The sequence below is a fragment of the Tauraco erythrolophus genome, chromosome 5, assembly GCF_009769465.1.
Source record: "Tauraco erythrolophus isolate bTauEry1 chromosome 5, bTauEry1.pri, whole genome shotgun sequence".
In the NCBI taxonomy this organism is placed as follows: domain Eukaryota; kingdom Metazoa; phylum Chordata; class Aves; order Musophagiformes; family Musophagidae; genus Tauraco; species Tauraco erythrolophus.
This window is the reverse complement of record NC_141469.1, coordinates 29,612,246-29,635,126: the sequence shown is the minus strand read 5'-3', so window position 1 is coordinate 29,635,126 and position 22,881 is coordinate 29,612,246. Positions and strand designations below refer to the sequence as shown.

The following is a 22,881-nucleotide window of genomic DNA, read 5'->3' as shown; positions in this document are numbered from 1 at the left end:
CCCAAAATTAAACAAGACTGACTTCAAACTCGTGACGTTATTAAATCAGCTCTCCAAGCCCTTCTCTAAATATGAGGATAAGAAACTCTCTTGAACAACACAAGCCAGAAAATTAACTTATCATCACAAGGGGTTGGCAGACAAGGTTTTATTCAGCAACGTGCAATATGGCAACATGCAATGAGCCAGTGCTGGATGGATCACCTCCCCCTAAATATGAGCATCGGTTATGTTTTCATTTTGCATGAAAGCATGTTTATTGCCTTCACTCCTCTAACTACTGACCATGGCTACATCTGATAGCCAAGCAGGGCCTCATACACCTCATTAATAAGGTATCTTTTTGCCACAAGAGTTTGAGGACACAGGTCTTTGGGCTGTCCATAGGACACGGCACTGGCTACGTTCACGTGTCCACCTGCCTGGGATGGTCCTGCAGCTGCTGTCCCCCGTGAGATATCCCAGTGGTGGAGGTGCCAGGGTTAACAACACAGCTCCCCAGACTCAAGAGAAGACCTGTGAAGGTTAACTGAAGGGTCTGACATCAAACAAGGCAACATAAAGCACATCCATGTCATGACACACCATGAGGTTTCACTGCACTGGCATGTTAAGGTAATCGACCATTTTTAAAGCAGAAGAGGACCCAACTTTTTATAATGAGACCTTTAAGCAAAGCCAGTGGTTACCTTTGGGTCTAAAAAAAGAGACAGCCTTGAAGTCAAGAAGACCCAGAACACAGGCTATAAATACATGCGTCAAAATATGTGTTTTCCTTTTCAGCGAAGAAAAATGTGTCTTTTTGTACCACAAACTAGCTGATGTTTTGTGATACCTGTTGCTAAGAGATGAAGTTAACTACAAACCACATTAAAAAAAAAGTACAGAACGTATTAATTGTGCTCATCAGAAGCTGCTCTGCAGCAAGCACAAATCCTGACCAAACCTGACTCTCCCTGCCAGGCTTCAGGAGGCATCCGGAGCCCTGAGCATCTCTGCAAAGGTGCTTGTCACCTCACAGGATCCAGCCCTTAATTAGAAGCTATCAGAAAACCACTAACTGCTGCCGACGGGTTGCCTGGCACCGTAACTCACCATTACTGTCCACATACTGCACAACGCAGCGGTACAAATTTATTACAGTGGGAGACCTGTTTTAGAGAGTCCTGCATGTCCAACGCTATGGGCAGGAGAAATTTTCCAGTGATGTTGAACTCCTGCCAATGTACATAGCTGATTGGGAGTTCAATCCGAGACATTTATTTATTAAAAACACATCCACATGGGCAGCTCGCTTTGCAGAAATACAAAGAGCATAACAACCGACCACACCGCCTCCGAAGTGTGTAATGATCCTGATTAATGCTATTGCACTTAATGAAATAAGCACTGGGATTGAAAGGGATTCAGTGTAAAAGAACCAAGAGGCTCCATCCTGGGCTCCCTTTCCCACGTGACCGAAACAAAAAGCCAGTAAAGCCAAAGGGGTTGCTCTCACTTAGGACATGAGTAAATTTGGCCCTTGGCTAGCGTAAATTTTATGCTCTACCTCCAGCTAAGATGCTGGTAAGCACCAGAATCAATACAGCTAAAAATAAAGCAGGCCAAGGTTTGCAACGGCATAAAACTGATGTAACGTCAGTGTAGTAAAAAACGAAATTTAAGTGGGTTTGTCTGGATTTACATGCAAAGAAAATTAATAACTCTAGCTCATCAAGTCTCAAAAAAAAAAAAGGTCGCGCTACTACTGCTGTAAGATATTATAGCAGTAATACCACTCTGGCAGCTATTTCTAAATTTCTAGACAAACATCGTCACAGTACCAGATCCAGAGAGCTCGTCCTCCCCATCCTAAGGACATCCATTTCAACACGGACGAAGACCTGCTGTCTGGATGTCCTGATGAGCTGCTCCACTCGAGAGCCACATCTCTTTAAAAGAAAAGGCCTCTGTATCCCAGAAAAACAAATTACCTGTATCTTCTGACTCATCATCGTCATCTTCATCATCACCCGATGAAGGGGAATCTAGGAGGACAAGGAGAAAGAAGTGAGGCAGAAAGAGGATGGCACACGGGGACACCACGTCAGACAAGGCTGCTGGTACCACAGTGGGCTTCAGTGAGGGAGGACATCCAAGTGATGGGTCACCCTTCCCTGTAGCTCCACCAGCCCACCACTCCCACAGTGATGGGCCAGAGACAAACAGCCAACAGCTTTCTGAACTGGCAGAGAGGTGTCATGAGTTTGCCAGTGCTCTGCCACCAGAGACCAGGGTCTAATGCCAAATACTTCTCCCTGTGTGAGTGATCTTCTCCTCGTACATATAAAAACAATTCCAAAAGGGGAAGTTTCTTTTCGCAGAACAAGCTCTCCCCTGCTTTTTTTTTTCCCCTCTAGCATTCACTCTGAAGACTTTATTTCACCAAGTCTCAAAATGACATGTCAGCATTTCTAATTCACTTTCCCTGCATTTTTCTTTTAACTCAATACACCCTGTCACGTCTCCCCTTGTTAACTCCTTGATAAACCACTTGGACCAAAGCTTTTAAAACTTCTCCTTGCAATCAAACCTGTCTCTTGGTTAACATTTTGATGGCTATTCCGTGAACCTTCAGTTATATTCCTCCTACAGAGGCACCTCAAAATTGTAACTGAATACAGGTTAACAGGTGGGATTTTTCTACCTGTATCTCTCCAAAAGCATTCTGAATTGTTTCTTTTCATGTGGTCTAACACCTCACCTTCTCCAAGCTATCCACAAGTCTCAGTCCCTCTGCCTCCCACCAAATGACTACCGTAAATGAAAATCCCATGATAAAATAGCAGCTTAGTGTTTGACTTGTTTTACACGATTTAGTACAACTTGGTGTCTAGAAGATTTAGCATCACTAACTTTATATAATCTCTAGGAATTTATTTTTTAAATAAGGACAAAATACTAACAACCCAGCAGCCTTTATATTCTGAGACAGTGGCAAAAGAACTTGGCCTCAAACTCTAGAAAATAGGAAACTTTACGAGTGTTCAACATGTGGCCAGAAATATAAAGCCCTAATTTAGATCAAGCCAGGCAGAACCTCCTTCATTTCAAGACACACTTGAGTTTTCTGCTGTTCTCTGACCAGCTCAGTGGAGGGGGGGGGGGGGAGGGGGGCGGGGAAGGGAAAAAAAAAAAAAGAGGGAAAAAAAGGAGGAAAGAAGGGGGGAAAAAGAGAACAAATAAGGGGAAAAAAAGGAAAGTAAAAAAAATATGAAAAAAGAAAGAAAAAAAAAAAGGTAGGGGAAAGATAACAACAAATACTACTTCTCTACAGAATCTGGAAGGACTTTCCAGACATATTCACCATCTACAGGAACAAGTAACAGAGGAATCCTCTCCCTGCTTCACACTGCAGTGATGCATCATGCTTTGCACCTTCTCTTTGGCAAAGTCTCAAGGAAGACTTCAAGCACGTATCTAACTGCAAATCCCCAGCTGAGGTCCTACTGGCAGCAGAACTAGGGAAACGCCACGGGGCTTGCTGAAAGTGAAGTGGCTGTTTAGGTGTTTCGGATGAAGCAGCAGGTCTGCTCAAGTCCTAACAAAGGCAGAAATCGAGCCAAATCCCCACCAGCATCGACAGAGAAACCAGCACATTCTCAGCCCTGCGCTCTTCACATTTGGTTACATATATATTAACATGTGATTATAGTTCACATCTGGTTTCTAATCAACCAATCATGACCAGAGGAACAGAACCGATTTTTAAACCAATTCAAAACATTTGCATATGATTGAGAGAAGAGTCTTTGACTTTACTTTTGTTTCAGATAAAAGACACAGCTCAAGTTTTAAGACCAAATATTCCATGTTCAGAGCTACCGTCGTATACAGGTTACTAAAACATCTCCTTTTTCAAAAGGTGACTGAAAATTCGTAAGCTATGTGTTAATCATTTACCAAAATGGTAATTCTTTTGAGAAGTTGATGAGTATTGGCATCAGTGAGAACTGTTAGATGCTATTCTCAAACAGGCTTTAATTATGAACAGGAAAGGGCTTAATTTTTTTAGTCATCTGTTTAGAAGAGCTTAGTCTTAGGTATTTTGAAAGCTCTTTCGCTGGTACCAGCCTGTCCTTGTCACAGGGGTGATGCTCGGCCTCTAAATCCAAAGGCCGTTATTCTGTGCGTGTAACAGTTACAGAAATGGGAGCTTCTGCCAACAGGGCTGGAGAGCAGTCTGGGCACGCAGCCTCTGTGATCCACATCGAGGGCTCAGGTTTGAAGAGGACACTACGTTTCTCTTTGTAAACTAATAAAACACTCAAGCCCACGTCTGTCAATGGAGGCATTTTTAAGAGATCAAACCCTGATATTAATCAACCTGCTTTTCAACTCGGAAATGCCAGCTCCAGCATCTCCTTGCTCTACCTTCAGCAACAAGCATCCTTCTGCACATCGATCGCTGCAGAAGAGCTGACTTTTTGCAGACTCAAAGCTCATGGCCCCACATAGGAAAATCCCAACATGCTGCCAGAATCTGGAAGCATTTCTCAAAATGAGACTTACGTGCACATCAGTTGTTTTGAATACACCTAGCCTAGTTTTTTTACTCACTTAGAGAGTACAGATCAGAGAAAATCCAGTTCGTTAGTACACATTTAAACCAGTTTAACCCAGAGAACGACTCCGGCCCCAAACAGATATCCATGTAAACACCCGAGCAGATACCCAAGCTAATGCTGGCACTGCTTTTCAGAAGAGAGAACACAAACCACAAATCTCTGATAACAATCTCACCTCCACAGTGCCACACTGAGCAATCAATGCTAATTCTGACGAAATACCTGAGCGTAGGAGAGGCGCCACTATCGAGAGGCACCACTATCGCCACATAAAGCAGGGCTTCAAAGTTGAAAACCAGGGCTGCTGACAGCTAAAACGGAGACTCCCACATTACCAGCACTTTGGTGGTAATGACAGTGGGCTAATAGAATCAAAGACTCATAATGCTGTCAGAAAGCAGGTTCAGGTTACTCGCTTCTTCTTAAGCTGTTATTACCTATTATTAGCGAAGAGGAAAAACACAGGGGCTTAAACTTTTTAAAAGCAGAGGATTATCAGCCCTTCCACAATTAAAAACAATTTCTCACTTTACAAACTTTTGGGGCTGGCAGCTGTTTCATTTGAGCGTGTAACCAGCTGCCGTCTTCTGCCGCCCTGCTGCCCCTTGAACTCAAAAGTATTTTAATGTCACTTAAAACAAAAAAAAAAGAGAGAGAGTAACGTTTCTAACAACCTGCAGTTCCTCAGATAGTTCCGATAATCGTACCTAGTTCAAGAAAGCCTTTCAAGGGCCAAATACTTCTTTAACCATTTAATTGATATGACCTTGAAGCATTCACAGCAATCTCCAGTAACGTTCAATGGAAAGCAGATGTTGGTGAAGGCTTGCTGAAACAAGCTTTTATTCTCACGATGGTTTGATTCTCTCACTTGCACAAAATCCTAATTCTGGCATGAGAAAGCCCTTTATGGAGTGATTTACAATCACAAACATCTCTGTGTTCAGTTTTCAGACAAAGCCCCTTACTTTTTGAGGGAACTCAACTTTTGGAGGCAAGGACCTACTGTTTGGGGATGCTTGAAAAAGCTCCAACAGCACAAGGGCAAAGGAAAGTTTTCAAAACCTTGGATTCACAAGGGGTTAATCCTTATGAAAAGTCAGGCTTTTAATCTATGTGATCAGGAGGCTTTTCCATCTGCTTACAGCAATGAGTATCCATCTAGCAACACAGCAGCACGAAATCAGGGAGATGATTTTAGTGTTAGCTGATAACTATCTGGAAACAACAGATTTTTCTTTTTGGCACTCTGATTAGTGATCCAGGCTTGGACAGCTTGTAGCTGTTCTGTCCTACTGTCCTAAAAATGGAAAATACGGCCAAGTACACAACAGCATGTGCTCTGCTAACAGCACTTGCTTGCAATATATGAATCCCAGTAATAAGTACCTTTGATGAAGCACGTATTTGAGATATAGACAGTTTACAGATAAGCTACTTCCGAAACAAACTAGTAATTTGTGATAATCAGGATGGAAGGAAGAGATTTATCAGCTACTATAGGGGAACAGTTTTCAGGAACCTCCAGCTTTTACACGCTATTTTGCCACTGATTTGTCACATAAAGTGGAAAAAGTCACTTAACCTCCCCGAGCCACAGTTCACTCGCTCACAAAAGACTTCAAAGGCACATGTAGCATTGCATCTATTTGAGTGTTAAGGGGGATTTGGGGTTTAATCTGACCAACACCGTTTCTAAGTCTCTCTCAGTACTAACATCAAGCTTTAAGGTTTGGTACAGACACGCAAGCATTCTTCGACTGGTTTGTTTTGTCAGTCTAATGACTGCCAGCAGTTACCAGGGAGGTAGAGACCTACCGAGTACAGATGAAAACCACAAAGCACCAGCTGTGCTGAACACACGAAGGGGCAGAAATTTAAAAAAATAAAAATTAAAAAAAAATCACCGAGACAGCTGTATTTCCGCACATACCTGTAACTCTGACTGTAAAGTTTCCCAGGACCTCGTTGGAATGCCTTGGCTTACAACTGTACAGCCCCGAGTCATCATATGACACATTGATTATCTTCAACAGTTTTTGTCCAATATGAGTTCTGTTGGTAGGTGCAATCCCGATACCATCTTTAAACCAGAAAACAGACACAGAAGAGCCTTGGGTGTTACAGGAAAGTTCAATGGTATCTCCGCTTCCAAACACCAACTCTTCCAGAAAGGCGGTCTCACTTCTCAAGTATTCTGTGAAGGGAGAAAGAGATGGAAATGAGTAAATTTAAAGGTCAGGTGTCAAAGAACGAAAGGGCATTTTAAAAATAAACGCATCTTAAATGTGCCCTACTGATGCTTCCATGTGCTCAGAGCTTCTCTCTGCCAGAGGTAAGCCTTGCATGCCCCAGGCAGGTAGTCATGCAGAAAGACAGCTGTGCACACCACAGCCAGGTCTCTGGGTGATCTACAAGGACGGCTCCAATCCTGTAGCGACCAAAACACAGCCACCTCGATAAACAGCACAGACATTCTATGTAGGGTCGTTGCAACACTCAATGTTGTGTGAGGGGGTTGAGCTAACAGAAATAAGTATGTATGCTGAAAAGATCACAGTTCAGTCTTTGGATCTCAATTTCTTTATTCCTGCCAGCCTGTCCTCAACCCCTGTGAGACCCTGCAGGGAGGGGATACAAGGAGCAGAAATGGGGATAAAGCAAATTTCTCAAATGACTCTGGGTGACCCAAAGGCAACCTCCGTGGGCTGAAGGAAACATGGGGGAAGGCTGGACAGAAGATGCAGGCTGGAATAGCTAAAATAAATGAACCCACCACTAGCTCCCTTGCTGGAGTTGCTCTCCATGCAACAAAGAAGTGTAGAACCAAAGACTAAGCACGAAAGCTGAAATGTCTATTTCTTCAGTCTATCTACCAGCTGCAGCAGTTTGTTCCATGAGTGATGACAGTGAACTCTACCACAGGCTAGAGAATTTTGTTTTACCATAGGATAATTAATGACGCAAGGAAACGTTCAAGCTCAGAAGTCTCCCTCTGAAGGAATGCGGGGCATGTTGAAAGTGTGGTTCTTGGGTCTGATGGTCCTCAGGCTCATTTTAGTGACGTACAAACTCACTCTTGACACTGAATGGTTTATTCATCCTTTATAATAAAAAAGAATGTCCTCTATGGCTGCCCTCAACCCAGCTAGACCAACAACAAGGCTGCCATTCTCCCACCTTGTCTATGCTAACCAACATTTTCACTTGGCATTGCCCTGTCTCTACCTTCTGACTTACACCGGCTCCAGGACTGTACACTCCACCAGGCACAAGAGTCTTCTTGGTTTTGTACAATATGTATCTTGAGAGATCCTATTCCACAACAAAGACCCTTTGGTGCTGTGATTACGAAATCAGCAAGTGAAAAGTAAGTCAAAACAGATCGGTCTGAACCTAATCCTATGATCCAAACCCCGCTGGCCTGACTTGATCTCTGATAATAATCAGATATGGGTAGAGATCCTATTTTTGCAGTTTAAGCACAGTCAGAGATTATATTTGACTGTGAAACCAATGCAATTACAGCAACTTTGAATACCTGAGGGTGTTGGCTTCAAGCTGCTCTTTTAGCATTAAGTGGAAGAGTTGGAGCAGGTTATAAGAGAAAAACGCATTGCTCTTCTTGTCACGCAAGTTTTATTCTTGTGGAAACTTAAAAATATAAAAGTGTTTCAGTCAACAGCCTTGTAGGGTAGAAACGAAGAATCCTGGAGGCCTGAAAATGTGGTATTTCATGGGAGGTACCGTTTCACAGGAGGCAAAGCCCACACTCATTGGGGTTACAAAGAACCTTTCCTGTGATAACCTGGCAGTGATTCCAATATAAATATTTTAGGTTTTGGCCAGAATTTTGTGGTATTCATACAGTCGAAGGTTTAAGGTTTTTTTTAAAAAAAAAATTGATTAAAAAAAAAAGATTTTTTGATTAAAAAAAAATATTTTCCCTGAAAGCATATACTTTTAGTAAAAAGAAAAAGAAAACGGAACTCCAGCATCTCCTTCCTATCAGACCAGTACCTGTTTGCCCATGGTCTCTTTGCAATTGGGATATATATCCTTAGGGAAAATATGTTTGAGAAATATTCTTGTTTAAGTTTTCCTTTCAGGGTTTTTTCTTACTTCTTCCAGACTATAAGGATTTTTTCAATGGTCTCAACTTTGGCTTCCCATTAAAAAGCCCTGTATACATACAGCTTTGCACTTGCAGGACTGGGTATCAATCTTTTTGTTTGTTGACTCTGATGGAAGCTCTTGCTAATTTAATCTACTAGAAAACAATCCCATGCAGCCGCACAATCCCTCCATACAAAACACATGGTTTTACCCAAGCTATTCACCAAATGATCAAGACTTGTATATTTTGGCTTTTATATCACAAACCTACCAAACAGGAACAAGCCCAGACTAAGCACAAGCCAAACTGTACTGTTTAGCCGTTTTAAGAAGAAATCACTCTTTTTTGAAAGCCATCAGGCTAACAACAAAGCGACAAACTATTTTTATAAAACACAATTAGGGAATGCTGAAATGAAGAGGAAATTCATTTTAGACTCAGAGCAGAATGACTGGGGTCTGAAGCTTCTTCTGTGGAAGGAAGCATCATCTCTTGTTTCTGACAACTTTATTTTGGCCTCTCTGCCCTTAATCTCCCCAGCCAGTACCCAGCAGATATCCTGATGACTGTTGAATGCAAAGTTCAGTCTTAGTGACTTTATTCTTACCAACTGGGAGTAATATCTTGAAAGATGGAGTGGTGAATTAAAAGGCGAACGTTACGAATGGTTTTAATCTCACTTCTTTCAACAGTTTTTGAAATTTCAGTTCATATGTTTATGGCATAAATAATAAACAGGACCCAAATTGGAGACCTCTACAAAGTACTTAAATGTGCACTTAAGCACTTAAGCACTTTGCCCAACTGTGACTTTGGAGAATGAAATTTTACTGTTATTACTCCTCATATAGCTTTCAAATATGATGATAAATCCAAAAATGGAGACAGTCTAATTTCCATGCTGAGGATAGTTGGAGTTTAAAGCAGGGAACCAGAGCTCATGTCTCCCACTGGGTGCCCAGAGCCCAGCACCTCCTCCCTGCCCTCCAGCTGCAAGTGCCTGGTGTTTCCAACACCTTCTCAACAAGAGACACCAAGACATGAAGGAGACATGAAGTTGTCCCCTCTGAGGCCAAGCATCCAGCCATTAGACTGACTTGCAGAGGCCTACATCTCCAACCACGTGGTGTGAACGAAATGGCGGGAGCTGTGGGTGCAGCCTGTGTTTGGGAGTAGTTGAACACAAATGGGCTGAGCCCTCATGGGTACCTGGGTAAGGGTTTGGTCACCTTCTTCATCCTCCATCTCCCATTGCTAAATCATAAAGAAAGCAGTAGAGGGGAGCAGGTGCTGAGCTCTCATGAAATGGTTGCGTCTTCCATCTGGACACGCACCTTTGATCAAGGCAGTCAGGACTCTTCCCACTGCAGAGCAGCACGTTTCAGATTTACTGGAGCTACAAACACCCATCTCCTGGATCTCAATCCTGGGATCCTAAGAAACCCATTGTTCCTGGTGGTGAACAGCTATGCCCACGCGTTCTTTAAAACTTTCCTAAAGCGTTTCTACTGCAAGTCAGATTGCAAAGGTCCCTCCTGGCCCTCCCAAAGGAAGCTCCCATTTGGGATCTAACTGACATTAACAGCAGCTTTTCAAAATCAACAGCAGGCATAGGTATAAATTACTGGGGAGTTAACTTGTGTAGGGGTTACAGGAGCCCACTCCACGGTTTGCCAGCAGAGCAGGGATTAATGAGTTTGCAGCTTTAATGGGTTCTAAGAAAGGAGGAGGCAATATAGTTTGTTCCCAAGAAATGACTAAAATTCAACCATTTCTTAATTTAATCAAAGCAGTAATGACTTGAGAATCACCAAGAGATGCTTCTGATGGAGATCAGCACTTGCAGCATCGTCACTGCTGCTCGTAGCAAACACGCTACAGACAACGAGGCAATTTTTAAGATGTTCAGACAAGCAAAAAGCCAGCAACTAACAGGGAAGCACCTTCCACAATGAGGAGCAGCTGGCCAAGCAATGCTAAAATGCTTTTGTATGTATATTCACTTATAAGGATAAGATAGTTCATCTCTGTAGCTGCTTGGCTCATCACAGCAATAACTCACTTTCTGTGTGGTTCACAGCTCCAAGAGCTTAACAATGTCAGTGTTTCCATCAGATGTCTGCTCCTCTTAGACATCAATACTTTTTTCTGGCTGAGCTTGGAAATGTTTTATTTTGGTTTTAATGCTGGCAGCTCTTGAGAACTGCAGGAGGGTATGCACTGATTTATTTTTCAGGCATGAAAGGATGAGGGGATGGAAGGTGGTAAGGTATTCTTGGGCTGCTTATGGCCCCCCCAAACCTTCAAGCCAACCTAGAGCCTCGCTGGTGCACTCCCCGGTGTCAGGGACCATCTCCAGGTGCTGTAGTAGGAAGCACCAGGGCTGCTCTGGGGTGGCAAAGGCCAACGGTGCCCGTGGGAGGCTCAGTGGGGTGGGCCCTGCACCATCTCGCAAAGTGCTGGGTCCTGGCTCCGGGACAATCCATCTGGTTATTTCTCTCTTCCCCTGTGTTCTTCCTCCTGGAATAGCTTCCCAAGATTCTGCTTTTCCAAACATCAAAGTGTTTGGGAGCGTCCCAAAGGACTGCTCAGGTGGGGTGCATGTCTCCTCCATCCTCCTCCTCCAGCAAGTAGTCCACATCTGGGGCACATTGACCCCACAACCGAAACCGCACTGGGACTCCCAGCACTGAGGGCTCAAGGCATGCGACCTTCAGTACCACCAGCAAAATACTCCTCACCCCACCTTGAACCCTGGCAATCCCAGAGAGGCTTTTTGGGATGGCTTCACAGCCTAGTGGTGGAATGGACTAAGCGGCTCATTTCTAAGGGGATCATATTTTCCCCCTTATGGGGAAAATACAGCTGGACAAGCCATATTTGGCACACTAACAAGCAGAAAGGTAGCAGCACTCCACGCATTTCTCTCTTCAGGTTAATTCAAAAATGTCGCTTGTTCTGTGTATTTTATTGCACCAAATCCACCATGACAGGATAGATTATAGGATCACAGAGCAACAACCATGCCAGACCTCTCTCCTGTTGAGTTTGGTATCCTGTTCCCAGGGGGATGATGGCCGCAGCCCCCGCGGTGGTGGCTCACTGCTGGAGGGGTACAGAAACCTCCAGGATCGGTGGGATGAACAAGGCCATGATGGCAAAGAGCACATAGACCATCTCCAGGATCAGACCAGCGCCGTGTCCTCTACACACGCTCAGCCCTGGTTTACTCTAATTAAGTGTCCCATCTGTGTTAATAGAGGCTCATACTATTATTCACCCCCCACAACAGTGTTTTTCTCAATACCTGTGTGGCTACTCATGGGACAGGGCCGCTTCCCCACCTCACCTCAGGATTCCTGCACCTGGAAGAGCAAACTCTGTTGCCCAGAAGAGAAATAAACCACTTCTCTTGCCAAACGCTGTTCATTTGGGACCTCCCTTAATTTAAAAAGCAGCCAGGAAGGATGAAAAGGGATGACAAGGGTCCCCCCATGCCACCTCCCCGTGAGCACTCTGAGATATTCCTGTTCCCTCCATCTCCCCAGAGACGCAGATGAACCCTGGGGGAATATTGAAAACCATGAGAGGTGGGCATGGTGAGATCGTGGGATCACCTGTTTCCCCAAGTACCCACCTTCTCAGGGGAGGTAAGATCGAGGGAGCGGCCCCGGCAGCAAAGCGAGCTCACCTAAAGTCACTGAGCTCACCTAAAGTCACCACGTCCTCACAGCACCGCAGGGAGCTGATGGGGTATTTTTTATGTATGTATTTTTGGCGGTGCTTTATGCAAGCCAAAGCTTCCTCTCCTTTCTGCAGCAGCCACAACGATGCTGGTGATGGAGTATCCCTGCCTGGCCATGGCTCTGCCACCCCAAAGGGCGCATCACCAGCCTGGCACAGTAAAATATAATATATAAAACATAAGTTTAAAGTGGTTTATATATACAATATTAAATATATCTTTATATTTATATATACATATATTATACTGTATATAGTATTTTACATATGGTTTTATATAACATAATTTATATATATAAAAATGTAAAACTATTATACAAAATATATCTCCTGTCTTCTCTCTTGCCCCACTTTTCTCCCTCTCCAAGTTCAAAACCCCTCTCAGAGCACATTTCCCAGTGTCAGGTTCCAGCAATCCCAGGAAGAAGGGGCTCTGGCAATCACAGCAGCACAGGATGCTCTGCGGAAGCAACATCATTTCCCGAAGTGGTGTTCAGCTGAGTTATCTGTCCTGCTCAATGGGGCTCACACCTCAGCAGAAATTAAAAACTCTGGTTGCTTCTGTAAAAGCCTACACCATGACGGAGAAATGTGCCTTTAGGAGACCACATCTGAAAAGGGTTTGCTGCCATCATGTGAAGGTTCCACTTTGTCTTTCACCTTTTGCACGTGTTTGTTTGGGGAGAGCCTGGTTCTCCTGGAAAAGCTTAAAATAGCTTTCCTAATAATAAGGCAAGGTAAACTGTTTACACTGTATTACCACCACAGTGTCCTATGGAATTGCTACCAGACAACATTTCTTCCAAAGACATTACCAAGCATGCTGCACTGTGTTACCACCCGGGGGGGGGGGAGGGGGTTAGGTCTGTATTAGGAGGAAAGCAAAATTTTTTTCCCTAGAGAATCAGCAGAACTATAAACCAGGTTTAGTTCTGTCATATGCAGCTTTCTTAATAAACAAGAGATTATGGAAAGAAAAAAAAAAAACAAAACCCTCTAGTGTTTAGCTTGGCTACCCCCACCAGGGCTTTGGAAGACTTTGGAAGAGCTTCTCAAATGGAAAAGCAGATGTTGCAAATCTGCCTTATCTACGGAGCAACTGTTGACTCTGTTGTGCAAATCCTAATTTACATCTGCATGAAAGGTTTCAGAGATTAAATGGCATTCAAGGAGGAATATTAGCTTTTCTCCCTCCCTCCAGCCCTTCTTTGAATGGATTTACTACTGGCAATTAGCTTTCTGTTCCACCGGCCAAGTAGAAAACAGGATTCATCAGGACTCTACAGTATCCTTCTTTTAATGGACTGTTTTCTCAAATCACCCAATTCAGATGCTGAGAGTTAGAAGAAGAAATAAATCACAAAGCTAAAATAGTTACAAAAACACTTTGGCCGGGAGGATTTCCCTGTGGCACTTGGAAAGTCCTGAGGAGGAAAAAAAAAAACACCAGAGAACAAATCAAAGGGGTCTCCTGACTACATCTAACAGGAATGGAAATGCAAAACCCAAGAGACACAAAGCTTTGGTTGGTGCTGAGAGTGCAGAGCCTGTCCCCAGGACAGCCTTCAGCTGAGGCTTTGCTGGCTTAAAGGAACAGGCAGTGATGGGGAGTTTTCCTCAAAATCTGGCCAGACTCTGCAATCGAACACTTTCCTTGGTTCCCCACTCAAAATACAACAGAGGGAAGCAACCACTATCCTTATCTATCTATCTATCTCACAGTTTTGTACTACTACATTTTTTTTACAGAAATAAAAGAACTGGTATGAAATGTCCTCCACTTCTTCATCAATGGTCCCTAAAGATAGGGAGCAGCGGAGCAGAGGCCCAGCAGCATAGGGATGCTGAGATCTCCAGGTTGTGCTGCTCCATGTGTCCTACGAGAGCTCCTGGCTCGTGCTGAAGAACCTCAAGGATGCCCATGCAGACGGTTCCTGCTCTCCTCAATGCTGAAGCCTTTGTGCTTTACTCAGGAGGAGGGCAGCAATGAGCTGTACCAGATCTCAGCAGCCCACGGTCACAGCAGGGATGACACCAGTCCCAGCCTGGCATGTGGGTGAGTGCATCCTTGCAGATAGTTTTTGGTCACACAGGCCACCTTACCCAACTGCGGTGGCCAAATATGGTCAACTCAGACCACTCCCTACTCAAGGCAGAGTGACAGAACAACTGTTGGGCTGATCCTAGGTGGAGCACAAGAGACTATGTCAAGGGGTTGCTGTCCTTTGGGTGTCTGCCTCTTGTTGCCTCAAGAATGGTGGCCAACTTGGCCCCAGCTTTTCCATAGCACAGCAGGGGCATCCTGGCTTGATCTCGACAGACAGATGCCACAACACAACAGCTGATGTTTTACATTCCTGCTTCTCATGCCTGAGGAAATCCAAAAAAAACCTCATCGTCGCAGCAAACAAGCAATCATCACAACCTCTTTCCAAAGCCAGTGGAGGCAGCTATGGAAACTGAGGTACAGACTGAGGCTTCCCAGCTTCCCAAAGGACTGAGCAAACCTTGTCCCCAGCCTCTGCCAGAGCAGGATTAGGTCCTGCTGAAGCATGGAGGACCTAACCAAACCTACGCTCTTCACTATCCGTGCTCCACGTGCCATCCCTCCCGTTTCGCTGGATCAGGCTACCGGTGGGGTTTTGTAGGTGACATGCACCAAGCAATTAGCAACGTTTGCAACAAGAACTACAGGCTACACAAATGAGTGTAACTCTTGCTCCGTAAAGCATAAGGAAAGGAGAGAATCTCGAACTTTGGAAATATTTTTCAACTGCCTTATTAAATCCTTAAAAGAATAAGCATGCATTGCTGAATAATTCTTTTGAGTTATTTCTTCTGGACTCTCCCTCTACGACCTCATTTCCTTCCTAAAATCCTTCAAAACTTCATTACTTTTGGAGTTTTGACCTCCAGGGTGTGTTTTCAGTTATTTAGTGAATTCTAGCAAAACGTTCACCACCTCTTCAGTGCTCTTGCAGATGAATTTTTAAGTGATACGTAAGTTCACGAAGCCCAAAAGTTTAGGTTTACCTCAAAAGGTACTTTTTAGGGATGCAAATACTCCTGGTCCCTTCACAATTCCCAGGCAGGCCTGGCCCGGGTGGTTACTTGTGATGCTTTTCTGAAGTGGGCTTTGAGATCACACGGCATCAGAAAAAATTTGCCATAAAGCCCCAAGGGGAACCTTTCCCCTTGGGTTCACAGCTATGCAGCTCCCAAATCCCAGCTCCTCTGCATTTCCCTGGCACTTTTAATGTGCGCTCCTCTAATCTTCATTTAATGCAGGCAGCTGGCTGCAAATACCCCCAAACAATGACTTTAATCCTAAGTATCCTGAAGTCCCCCCCTCCCGCCTTCCTCCCTGCACCAAAACTGAAGGGAAAAAAATTAAAAGAACAGCCTCATGACAGCAAGATGGAGAAATCCAAGCTATCCACTGGGCCAAAGGAGCAGAAAGACACAATGAGCTAAATTTTGCCTGCTCCGCTAATTAAAAACGGAAGCTACCCCACTCCGGAGCCAAGGAGGGGAGGTAGGGGGAGTTTTCATGCTATTCAAAAAAATCGGCTTCCAACTGGGACCATATTCACTCCACATTAATTGTCATTCCAACTACGAGTGTCCTAGTTTCAAAATGAAAACTACTCTCCAGCGTAGCTAGTGAAAACTAACACCAGTTTCGAGGCCTTAAACAAAATTTATTGATTGCATTTTCCCACCCACTAAAACTTTAATAAGCATTAAACCTCAAACTCCTGGCCCTGTTTCCTCCCTGTACCCTCTCTCTCCATAAAAAGGGTCAGGCTCCTCTATATGGAGATTAGGACTTAATGTTTGGTATTTGTTTATGAGCCTATCAATTGCCTCCATTTCGGGGAGGGGGAAAAAGGACATCTGAAAAAAAACCTCTTGTACACGGATTAAGAGAGGGCAAAGGTTTAGGTAGTTTGGGGGGGGGGGGGGGGGGCGGTTTCCCAACTGATTGTGGGTTTTAGATATATGATGGATCATGTTCATGTGAATGAAAATAAGTCAATATTCCCCTTTTTGCGAGCTTCCCTTGAGTTACATAAACTGGTATTTTCCAAAGATCCCTATTTCTCCGTAATAAGACTCAGAACTTCCAGTCTTCTCTGCTAGCTCTTTTCAGCTGCGTAAAAGGCAAAATAATAATTTCGGGGCCGCTCTGTCTGCACACTTAGTAAAGAAAACAAAGGCCAAACATTTGAAATGCAAAGGTCAGTGATTAAGCCCAGAAATCCATATCTAGGCATCAAAATGAATAGTCAGATTCGAAGAGTGCTTAAGCGATTTAAATGCAGAGCCTGACCCGGCTCAGCATCTTTCAAAACCAAGCCTGTTATTTCAGCGCCTCAAGCAAGATTTAGGTGCCAGGTACCCAAGTTGGAGAAGTTTAACAGTAATCTCCTTTCGGGAAGTCTGACCCATTTTAATCTAAAGTCGTGAATGACAAACGAAGGCCTTGTTATTTAGAAAGCACCTCTAACTAAAGCTGCAACACTTTGTCCTCGTGCTAAACTCAACTCTTATCCTTCAGCACTATTAGAAAGAGTTGGGAGAGATGGCAAAAGAAAAGTGGATGTCAAAAAGTCTTTTATTTCTCCTCTTTAAAGAAGGCTGCTAAAGGGATTAGACAGCTTTGAGTTCACTGCTCTGTTAAATCAACCTTACAATATTTTTTCAGCTTGTTCGACTTGCTGTTGCTGTATACGTTTGTGTTTTCACCTTTCTGCATTCAAATCCCACGCTTAGCGTTTGTTCTGCGCTTCTCACAGGAAACTCAGTCAGCTCTTTATTTGTATTAAGTCTGCAGAGTTATAGAAAACAGACTTGGAAAACAATCCCTAAATTAGCAGGACTTACTGGCTTCCATGCATAGGCGCACACACACAGGGCATCGCATACCATCCTGCCCAAACTCAGGGGTTTATCATTTCCAGCAGCAACAGCAGGGCATCAAGTTCACCAGAACGGACCTTTTAATGGTCTCCTGCAACCATATCTATTACGGCGGGTTTCGGACTGCACGTAATAAATTAAGAGAGAGTTCAAGGAAGTCATGCGTGTCTCGGTTCCCACTCCCTTCAAGCGGTTTTAATGCCCTCAAATAATCATCTTCTACAAACTGGACTACGTTAGGCTCCAGTAACGCCAGAAGTGGGTTAGACACCTCCACACGCAGCTCTTTCAATGCTGCCGTAAGGAAATGCAGATCCTCTGCAGAGGGTCATTTCCAGTGTCCTGCAGCAGGACATGGCCAGTCCTGCCTCTATGAGCCAGCGACCTTCCACAGGCACTTTTGGACATCTGCTCTGTCCTCCACAGTCTGATTTTCCCAGCTTTTCCCTTCCTTCTCTCATCAGAAACACTTCTAAAACCTCTTTCTCTCTGTGAACGAGCACGCAAGTGTCCGAGTGAGACAGACACTGTTGCGACAGCAGGGATGGCTGTTGCAACAGGCGAGCCAAGGGAGAAGGAAAACAGCCAATTCTCTCTGCTTGACGAAAAATGTGGATAATAAAACCTGAGCCCAGCAGCCACCCAAGGGCTGGATTTGTCTGAAAGTCACGCACTGAAGCTAAGCCCCTGCCACACTCCCTTGGGTGGGATGGGTGGATGAACCACCACCTCATAGCACTAGTGAAGACACAAAGTTGGACAACGTCCCCACACATTTGTACCTATTTATCCACGTTGATCTATACGCCCATAATTGGAGCATGAGCTGCCCACAGCATTCTGGTCCCTCCACTCCCCTCCCAAGGGCAGGTGGCTAATTCAGGGTCATCTCCTCTTCCTCCCTGTCCTGAGACACCACATTTTGCTCCTCCCAACTGCTCCTTTCCATTTCCTGGCCCAGAATGGCCAGGCTCGAGTACCGAGTGAAGTTATTCCTGCAAAGACTGTATGGCTTGTCCACACCTCATTTACTATGCACTGGGAAGAGCGGGAGAAAACCTCCACTTCAAACATTTCCATGTATTTTGAAAGCACCTGAGGAGGTTTCAGGCCCTTTTTGCCAGGACTAACACAATCCACCCACAAGATGACCTTGTTCAGAGCGCGCAGGCGGCTCCTCACAAGAAGGATTTACATTGCGTGGGGTCACCAGATCCAGCACAGACTGGCAGCCACCCACCGCTTAAACCAGAGCAGCGGGTACAAACCTGCCCCTTTTTGCCCCTGCACCAAGGGAGATGGAGCAAAGGGGAACCCCTGCTGTCCTCCCACCCATCTCTGTGGTTCTCATCCCTCCACAAAGACTCTTCCAATGGAGAAGCTCACTGCTTTCTCAAATCACAAGATGCCAGCACGCCTGCACATAAAAATGAGGCAGAAATCTCATTCCTTCACTGAATAATACTCAGGCCGGAGTCTCAGTATGACTCAATAAACACTTGCTAGGAGTTATTTTCCTTTTTGTCTGGGCAGATCTCAAAGCATTTCTGCAGCAGGAGGTTTCAGGCTTGGGTTTCCATTGCCTCCTTGTCCAAGTAATGCCAATACTAATTGAATCACTGGCTAAAAAACAATTAAGTGTGACCCTTCCATTCGTACTCTGGGGATTCTCATTTGCTCCTGCAGCTCCCTCTGTTCTATCCGAAACCAGGGCAAGAGAAGGTGCCGCTGTCAGGGTGGCCCCCTCTGAGGCACCCAAGGCTGAAAGAAAGGTCGAGCATCTGTAACACAGTATCTACACTGTATTTTTTTGAACTCCAGCGTATTTATCGTATTTATATTGTATCCCAGCGAGGATGGGAGAGGGAGGTGCAGGAGGGTGGCTTTATCAAATATCTTCAAGGCTAATATCAGCACCCCCCAACAACAGCTTATACTCTGGTTACTAAGCCAGGAAATCAGGAGCCTGGAAAGCCTGAAACTTATCTTTATGCTTAATTACAGATTTGAAGTGCCTGACACCAGGCCCTCACTCATTCTGCTTTTGACACTGATGCCTTTGGGCCGAGCTGGAATAAACGCTTTGCACTTGCTCATCACTCACTACATTCACGAATGTTTAACTCAGAAGAAGGTGGGTGACGGATTTGTAGCAACTTTGGGCAGGGATGCAGAGAGGACACCATCTGCTGCTTCTTACTTCTTTTTTCCCCCCTGCCTTTCTGTAATTAATCAGTTCGCAAATTGGGAGGCAGAGTCTCCTTGCAGCCTCCTCTTCCGACCACCCCCGCGAAGCAAAGGCTAAGGACGCGTCGGGGCGGCTGCAAGGTCTGAGCACTGCCCGTGGAGCATGAAGCTGCATTAGGGCCAGTCGGTGGGAGTGCTGGGCTCCCAGCCCTGCGGCTCATCCCCCCCCAAGGGCCTCCCGGGGCCCAACCCATCTCACACTGCAAGAAAGAGGCTTTCTGAGTTTTCCCTGGAACAAAAATAAAAAGAAAAAAGCTTTTACAGAAAAACACACCAGCTGTAAAAATGAATGTATTTTTTTTTATTTTACTTTTTTTCCAGCTGCATTCACTCGCTTACGCAGTAAATACCCAGGTAATTTATGCACCTCCATTTACCAGCCTCCCCACTTCTGCATGAATCCCCAGCCTATTAACACAACTATTTAAACTGGACATATTTTCTTAAACATTCTTCTTCTTTCATAAACTGCCAAGTGACAGTTGTTTACTGTCAACAAGCCTGGGTACTCTAAGACAGGGAGAAATATGCCCTTTTGAAAGGCAGACATATTGGCTACCAAAGGAAGATTAAAATCTGGTGTTTTTCTCTTCTCCTTCCCCAAAAATGTTTTATTTGTACAGATATATGATACAGATCAGGAGACTTGGTACTGTGCCTAATTCCAATCATTCTTTTAATTAAAGACAGGCTCATGGAGGATTTATCTTTGGTTGCACATGCTAGTTGTCAGGGCACACTCTTAAATCCCTAATCTTCCCCTTGCAACTGGTTTTTCTTCTTCACTTTTAGCTTCGATACCCCCAACTCCCAAAGTACCTCTCGGGGAATCGGCATGCTCATCTTGCACAGATCCTGCAACTGGATAGAAACAAAACACTTGCCTGGGGTAATCTATATAGATAAGTTAAAAAATTTTAAACAAAAATCAAATCATGGGTTAGTTCAAGACCTACAGTCTCCAAACAAGCTGCTGAAATATTTTGCTGGGAGAGAACTTCTTATGCTTAAGTCTTTCACATGAAAGAAGAGGATATTAAAAAAAAAAAAAAAAACAAACATACTCTCTGAGAAAACTTTTTCCCTGCTCTGCCTGCCCGTGAAGTGCCGGGAAAGCTCCTCCGCGGGCTCCTGTCCCCATGCAAGTGGCCCCAAAGCTCAGTAGTCCCAGCTTGCCCACGGGCAAGGCCAGCTCAACACTAGCTTGGCCCAAGCTCCTCGGCCCCAGGTCAGCTCCAGCTCCTCGGCTCCAGCTCGCCTGCGGACCCCCGCGGGGGATTATTAACACTTTCCCCGGCGCATTGTGCGGCTCAGGGATCCCGGCGCTGGGGGCTAACGCCAGCCGACACTGATACGATGGCAACGAGGACGCGGCATGAGGGGAGGGCGGCCGGCGCTGCGGCTCGGCTCCGCGCGGGACTCGGGCGCGGGCCGTGGCCGTCACCGTCGACTCGGGCGCTCGCGTTTGGGCCGCGACGCTGTCGCCGGCTCGCATCAAAGCCGGGGTTATAAAAACCGGGATGGGAAGCAAAGGTCTGCGCTAGGGCAGGTTGAGAGGAGCGGGAAGTCGCGGAGAGCCGGCGCCAGGGATCAGGGATCGCCCCCGTGAAGCAGCGCCGGGCACCTCCCCCGCCCCGAACCGCGGAGCCCTTTTACCCGCCGAGGTTCCTCTGCTTGTTAAAATGTTTGGGTCATTAGAAAACTTCCCAAACAATCCCTGCTTATGCTAAATAGCTGCCCCCACCACGATCTGTTAAGGGCTTCAGCCTGCTCCCTTTGGAAATCAATGGGGGCTTTTTTGCTTAGGATTCAATAGGCGCAAGATCAGGACCTCATTATAATTTTTACAGGACTAGAAGCAGCAGAGAACGGCGAAACCCCCCAAACAAAGCAACAACCCACCGAACCGGGAGCCAAACGTGCTCTGAAGAGTCTTTACAAGCTCTGCCGAGCATCAAAGTAAAATTAAAAAATCAATTATTGGGAGCTTTTCAATTCTTTGACAGGGAAAGCTAAGGTTGATAAAGGCTGGTCTGATCATTTGGATGCAGGAACATCTCCCGTAGCTCCCTGCTCCCAGAAGAAAAGCCTCCATAGATGCGTATTTTGTCTTCCCCAGGGGAATGAGTAGGAAGGGATGAGTTATCTGTCCCAGATGATACACATTACCCTGCAGAGCGCAGCACAGAAACACTCTTGAGGCTTCCCCTGCTCTCCTCTGCCCCATGCCACAACGAAAACCTCCAGTAAGTCCATCTGCAGAGCCACCACCAGCTAGACAGGGGAGCAGACAGCTCCTGAGACGTGGGTCTTGCTACAGGGACCACATCTGCACCCCACCTCTGCAGAGGCCGGGTGCTGCCTGCATTTTATGAGGGCAGCCTCAGAGATGCTCTTATGAGATGCTCTCTTAATACCCTCCTCAGAGTCCTACCACCTGGGGGGACAGTTAAGTTCTCAACTTCTTGCCTGTTACTTTGCATTGCTGCTCTCTCCTGGCATCAGTGGGAGCTCATCTATGCATCACAGAACCACCACAAGGTTTGGCCCCTAAGCAATACCCAGCTATTTCGCTGACTCCCCTACACTCAACTCGCCCCAGGTCAACTCCAAAATGCTTCAACTCCATTTTACTCCCTCACTGCTGGGTACTAGCCCAACCCTTATAACCAAGCCAGGGGATCTGGTCTCCAAAGCTTTACTAATTTGACTATATCAGCTGAAATACTTTAGTGAGATTCCTTCTGAATGGCACAAGGTAGTTTGGTGCAATGAAGGCACAACAGTAAAACATTCCACTTCTAGGGGAAAAAGCATTAAATGAAGATAAGCTGACTAATACTTTAATTGGTTATCAAACAGAAGGAGGTGGGAAGCTGCTCTTGCGGACCTCTGGCATGCCATGGTACACCATGATCACCTCGTACTTCCCTTCCCTAAAAACCTTATACTTAAACTAAAGGGATGTAGCGATAACTTGGTTCCTTGGGTGAAAAGAAGGGAAAAAAAAATCCAAACCAACGTGCTGCCAAGTGTCAGCTTGACATTTTCAGGCAGTTCAACAGTACAAGGGTTGGATGGAAACACCGACACTGAGGTCCTCGTGCCACAGCATTCCTGGGGAAGAGTGCCTTCAGCCCACACCGCAGCCTGCCGAGCTTCGCTTGCTCACAGGGAGCAATCCTAGACTGCATCCTAGACTGACTGTGTCCTTCCCTCACCAGAAAACTTGGAACCCTTCTC

The 22,881-nt window shown here is 45.3% G+C and overlaps 1 protein-coding gene across 2 annotated transcripts in view; it reads right to left on the bottom strand.

Moving 5' to 3' along the window:
• Window positions 1-22,881, bottom strand: part of FGFR3 (fibroblast growth factor receptor 3) — a 55,320-nt gene that overhangs the window by 26,281 nt on the left and 6,158 nt on the right. For both annotated transcript variants that reach the window (XM_086612340.1, XM_086612341.1), the window contains exons 2-3: window positions 6,541-6,804; window positions 1,974-2,027 (exon numbers count right to left, since the gene is read on the bottom strand). In XM_086612340.1, coding sequence (XP_086468466.1) covers window positions 1,974-2,027; window positions 6,541-6,804 — 318 coding nt within the window. The remainder of the gene's footprint in view (window positions 1-1,973; window positions 2,028-6,540; window positions 6,805-22,881) is intronic.